The sequence below is a fragment of the Amblyraja radiata genome, chromosome 21 (genome assembly GCF_010909765.2).
Source record: "Amblyraja radiata isolate CabotCenter1 chromosome 21, sAmbRad1.1.pri, whole genome shotgun sequence".
NCBI classification, from domain to species: Eukaryota; Metazoa; Chordata; class Chondrichthyes; order Rajiformes; family Rajidae; genus Amblyraja; species Amblyraja radiata.
The window spans coordinates 26,888,664-26,894,663 of NC_045976.1; the positions used below are offsets into that span (position 1 = coordinate 26,888,664).

The window sequence follows — 6,000 nt, forward strand, 5'->3', positions numbered from 1 at the left end:
GACAATGTATAGAAGCCAATTAATCTATAAACCTGTAGAAAGGAACTACAGATGCTGGTTTAAACTGAAGATAGACACAAACTGCTGGAGTAACTCAACGGGTCAGGCAGCATCTCTGGAGAGAAGGAATGGGTGATGTTTTGGGTTGAGGCCCTTCCTCAGACTCAGAGTCAGGGGAAAGGGAAATTAGAGATATAGATGGCACACAGAGTTTGGAATGTGAGAGGAAACCAGAGCATTCGGAGAAAACTCACACGGTCACAGGGAGAACATGCAAACTCCGTACAGAGTTTGTAATCAGGATCAAACTGAAGTATCTGGTGCTTTAAGGCAGCAGCTCTATCATTGCACCACTATGCCGCCCTGTCGACTGTTTCAAAGCCTTTTACCGTCTTAAAGATATACTTTGCATTGTTTCTCAGTCTTCTCTTTGCTGGAAGAAAAGAGCCCATGATAACCCAGTAATTTGTTGCTTTAAATACCTCGAGTCTCCCATACTCCTATTTATAACATGAACACAGAACCAGCATTAACAGCATTCCACCTCCAATCAAATCAAAATTATAAAAGTTTAACAAAACCCCTCTTCTCTTCAGGCCCATCCCTGCATAAGAAAACCCAGTGCCACACTTATGTTTTTATTCAGTAAGCTTATTAACCTGCATTATTATAATTTCTGATGATCTAAAATTGAGGCCCATGCATGAATGTTAAGGGATTATTATTTGCTTCTATTCGTCCTTACACATTAGTTAACATTTTAGTTGTTTGTCGTGTTACAGCATTAAGACATTTAGAGTCTGGGAAAGGTTTGGTAACACCACATCATAAAACTTTATTTTCAGTCTGTAACAGTAAATGCTATAACCTGGAAATAACCATTGTCAATATTAATGGACAAGTATTAGTCACGCACTTTTCTTTGTCTCCTATGTTAGCAAAGAGATTGACCATGTTCAAATAATAAAGAACAAGTACCACTTGAATGAAATAGACACATGCTCAGTGGTCACTTCAAGTTGATTCTGTTAAAGACTGCTTGACAACTATATTTTGGGCAGATTTCCTGCCCTGGAAGGCACTCTATTCGCTTCTGACTAACTGAGACTAACTCGTCTAGATTCAAGTCAACCCATTGGCTCAGGATTTGCATGCCAGTAAATTAAAAGCATCAGTGCAGTATGGTAAATGTCCTCAATCATTAATGCATACTCATCACACTTTCTGTCTGAAAATATCTCCATTATTCTTCTAACACGCAAATGTGAGTATCCTCTGATTATGCTTATCCAGGACTCCTTACTAAACTAATCAACTCATTTTTCTGGCCTTATAACTATATATTTTAACGTTCACCCTCCCTGGTATTTTTATTATATTTTCGTGGCATGGCTGGCAGTCGTTGTCAGTGTGTATTTAGGCTGACAAGTAAAATATTCCATTTTGACACATCGTAAAAGTTGGGAGCCAAGAAATATCCAATTATATGTTAAATGTCATCTCGACAAAGCATTATCCAGAAAGAGATCCGAGAATTGTCTGCCCAGTAAAGGATGAGCTAATGTTACTTGTATGGAACACAAAAATGACAAGAATTTATAAAACCACAAAGAAGAAATCCCCTCTGAGTGAACTTATCATTCCCGTTTTGTCTTAGCACATATCAGCACTCAGAGTTCCATCCTCATGTGGAATTCCTTTCTTTTTCCAAGAGAGCATCTTTTTGATCATTTTATGAAGCTACATTTGAAAGCTGCAGCCTGTTTGCACTTTGCTATCTGTGGACAATATTTAATAGTCGAGAGACCCAACTTGCATTGCCAGGTGTGCTGTTCTCGGCAACAAGGTGAATGAATGTGCTTGTGCAAGCATGCCCACCGCACTCCACTCCTGGACTGATCACTTGTTATCAGAGTTGATGGCAGTGTCTGTTTCGTATCATGTTAGAAACTTAGACAGATAAATGTATTCTGTAAAATATTTTCTCATGGACCTCATACCCCACCTTCAGGCAATAATATTTCAGACATTCAACCGTCTGAATATGTTGGCTAATTCTTTACCTGCTTTTGAAAGCTTTTTATGTAGACCTTAGGTTTTTTTCTACCTCATTCTTCCAACGTCACCTTGCTCTTCTACCATGACGAGCTGTTCTGAAAATATCAATAATTTCATGATAAGATAATAAGCTTTTTCATTGTAGTCTGGAAAAGTTGCCCAATCTGGTTTACAGTTTCCTACCAATCCTTGCCTTGGTGATCTGCAGAGACATAGTGACAAATAACACCTAGAGAGATTATTAATTAATACAATTGAACAATAAACCCCTGCCAAGCTTTTCACAGGGCGGCAATGACGAAATAAAGGCATAGGTCAACTTTATTATCATTACAGAATTTTTAGGACGTAATTTTCGTTGGGCAGCTAAAAGATTTCAGTGCTACCTCAGTCACCATTTGCTTTTTAATCTTTTCTTTTGTCAAGTTATTCCCAAACACAAAATTTTGAAAAACCAAGCGGGTTGAAAGAAACACTCTGAGATACTTGCATCCAAATATCTTTTGTAAAATATCAGTTCAATTGACTTAAAGTAAGAAATATAAATACATTAATATAAATTACATGTCACTAGGAAGAAAAAAATCACATAAGAATATTTATTCCCAATGCATTTAGAGCTTTATTTGTTATATGCCCATTCAGTTTATACATATTTTGCCTCCTTTTATTCAGAAAGTTTGCCATTTGCAAAGTTCCACAAGACCATCAGTATCCGTTTTGATATAAAGAACATGTATCCAGACTTAAAATGTGGTCAAACATTATAGATTATTTACGGATATGTCATTTTCTTTTCAATTATATCCAACCAAAGGGAAATTATTGAAAAAAAAATTCTGAAGAACATGAATAATCTGCACATAATGAGGGAGGGATAGTCTGTATGGGTTGATGGGAAGATCCGTTTTACTAATCTAGTAGTCATCTTTTGAAAAATTCCAACTAGGGATTGATGTAGTCTACATGGACCAGTAGGCCTTTGATAAGGTCACACAGGGAAAAACTGATCGAAAAGATTAAAGCCCATGGGATCTGGGATAATATAGCAGTATGGATTCATGTCAAGCTTTCGTTTTTAACGTGTAATGTTATATATGTGTATAATGTATGTTTAAAATTGCATTACTTTCAGAATACAGAAATGCTGTGGAGTCTGTGCAATATGGAGTGAAAAACAGCACTGCCTTCCTTGAATGCACACCAAAGTCACCCCAAGCATCCACCAAATGGTTGATGCAGAAATCAAATGACAGAAGAAAGGAGGTATTGTAGCAAATTATTGTTTTGTTCTTAATTTGTTCCTAAGAGTGAATCGGCAGCTCCAACTTCACATCTTGCATTTCCAAAATTCCAGGCTGTTTTCCCTCATCTTCTGTTGACCAGATTTTTTTTTTTAGTCTTCTACTGTTTATATTGTTCCAGACTAATCTGTTGTACATTCCCCCTCTTTCACCATTTCCGTCAATCTTTTTGTTCCTATAATTTGTGCTGGGCCCCATTTTGACAATTGGATAGTCTACTGTGGTGATTGAGGGCTCCAATCATTGAGATGCCCTTCTCCCTGCCTTGTCCTCAAATGCCTCAAGAACAAGATCTGAGATTCTGAGGACTCCGACCCTACCTTGTTCTCTCATCAGACACAGAGCAACAAGGTACAGGGTATGATTGTACATGACCTTTTCTGTGGACCTCCTGAAAAGTTGAAACCTTTCTCCAATGTTGCACCAGGGATTGATGTTCAAAGTGTGCATGATTTGTTCAGAATTGTCTTTCTGCCTTCAGCTGTGCATCATTTCAAATTGAGTGTCTCTTTCCAAATAGGTAAAGCAAGACGACAGAATTCTTGTGACTGAGCACGGCCTCCTGATTCGTTCCGTGCAGAGCAATGACCGAGGTCTCTATCACTGCATTGCCACTGAGAACAACTTTAAAAGCACCGTGACCAAAGTTAAACTGAAGGTTTTTGACCCGGAATTGGTTTCCCCCAGAATTACCAAAGGGGCACCGTGGCCCTGGACTGCCGCCAACGACCTGAGTGGTGTGCAGGTCCTCCACAAGGATCTGATAGGACTATTCAGTTACTCCGAAATGCAGGCGATCAATAAGTACTGTAAAGAGAGCTGGCACAAGCCGAGACCCAATGGTGAGGGCCAATCAATCAGAATAGATCACTCAAAACTAAAGGCCCTCATCAACAGAAGAAAAAGTCGGAATAGAAGAAACCATTTGCCTGTTACTTAAAGGACTGCTTGCAAAGAATGTCTTTGTTAGTGTAAAACTATTTAATATAAATTGTACAGAATGCATCTGTAGTCACCTTTTACTATTTTTATCCTTTTGAAGTACAAGTAAATTCTTACTGTCTGAGCATGTTATGAGTAACAGAACATTTAATACTGTTGCCTGGTCTGTGTAATACTTTTCTCATATGTAAGGTCCAGATGTGCATTTAGTTTTCATTTTTGCCTGGTTAGAGTAACTTAGAAGGCAGCTGTATTCTGTTGAAGCGTTTGAAGGTAACTTCACTCGGACCTCTGCTTTCGATCAGTAACCCAAAGCCCTCTGACTTTCCCAACTTGTGTTTGGCTCTTAGCCAAGACTAATGATCAGCTCATCAGAATTTAATGGCCGGGGTGGGCCAAAACATCCAGTCTTTTCATGAGAAAGTATGCTATTAGCTTGGTGTGGTACTAGTCCTGACATCCTACTGTACGGAGAGGTTGGCAGGTCCAAAGAATACTAGATCTTGTGCTTTAATGTGATGTATAATGGTGTAAAATGTTGGTATCTTAAGAGCAAAGCCCTGAGGGGAATTATTTTAAGAAATCTGTTCTCTAAGTATTATATATAGAGAAAATAGATATTATGCTGTCAAAAGAATTGTTACTTTGAAAATCTAAAGCTGCTGTACGTTAGAAAATTGGCATGACAAACTCAGAGCAATCCCGTCACCTTTTGCAAGGTGGTTAAGATGAGCATCTTGCATAATCTTTCCTCTGGGTTGTAACGGCCTGTCTGTCAATTGATTGCGGTATGTTTGTAATATTAGCTGTTTTAATTTCAAACTTTTAGCATTTACATCTTGTTATTGCATTATTCCTTATCCACTTTGAGATGTGGAAAATAAGAAAATTCACTTTTGCCCCATTGTGAAACGATTAATCACAATGAAAACAGGACGATATTTGGTCATCAAATGAACGTCAATCTTCATTGGGTAAATGGGTATAATCCCTGAGTAACACATCTACACGTTGCCAAACCTCAAGGCACGTTTACTAAAGCTCCAGGCACAACCTGCAAACCCATAAATAACCACAAATGGAATCAGCTGCCTCTGGTGTTCCTGCTAGGATCAAACTGCAGATTGTAAAAATAAATGTGTTCCGAGTCTTTATTGTAAATGAAATGTGTAGGATATTATTTAGTATGTTTCAATGTTTTGGCAAATTCAAATGTTATTTGGTGTGCTGTAATGTGTAGATTAAGTGCAAAAAGTATTTCCATCTGCCTTTGTAAGCTGCAGTTCAAATATCTTTGTACAGATTTTATAAAAATTGCATTGAAGTCATAGAAAAAAGCAAAGTAGAAATGGAACTGTGTGCTCCTATAAATTAGGTTAATGTGTAGATAAAGTATAGATTAAACTCATATGTTCTAAATTATGTATATCATGACACAATGTACTTTCATGGTGATGATAATAAATCTTCAAAGACACAATGAATCTTTTGTAATATGTTTGTTCTCTCTACCTTGTGTTAAAAGGCCTAGTGTTCTTTTTCACTTCCAGCCCTGGTGGCATGGGTATTCTGAAGCAGATTCATCATTCACCCGCTGTCTTAAAGTATCTGACTCAAATGACCATTCATTTCCACCATCTAATAATGTAGACTTTCACACAGGGTCCCAGGGTAGAAGGTAAGGAATGATGTTCCC

At 37.8% G+C, this 6,000-nt stretch overlaps 1 protein-coding gene across 4 annotated transcripts in view; it reads left to right on the plus strand.

Annotated features, from left to right (window-relative positions):
• The window catches only part of sema3c (semaphorin 3C), a 229,215-nt gene extending 223,427 nt beyond the window's left edge, over window positions 1–5,788 (plus strand). For all 4 annotated transcript variants that reach the window (XM_033039812.1, XM_033039813.1, XM_033039814.1 and 1 more), the window contains 2 exons: window positions 3,194–3,324; window positions 3,883–5,788. In XM_033039812.1, coding sequence (XP_032895703.1) covers window positions 3,194–3,324; window positions 3,883–4,302 — 551 coding nt within the window. In that variant the 3' untranslated portion in view covers window positions 4,303–5,788. The remainder of the gene's footprint in view (window positions 1–3,193; window positions 3,325–3,882) is intronic.
• The last annotated feature ends 212 nt before the right edge of the window (window positions 5,789–6,000 follow it).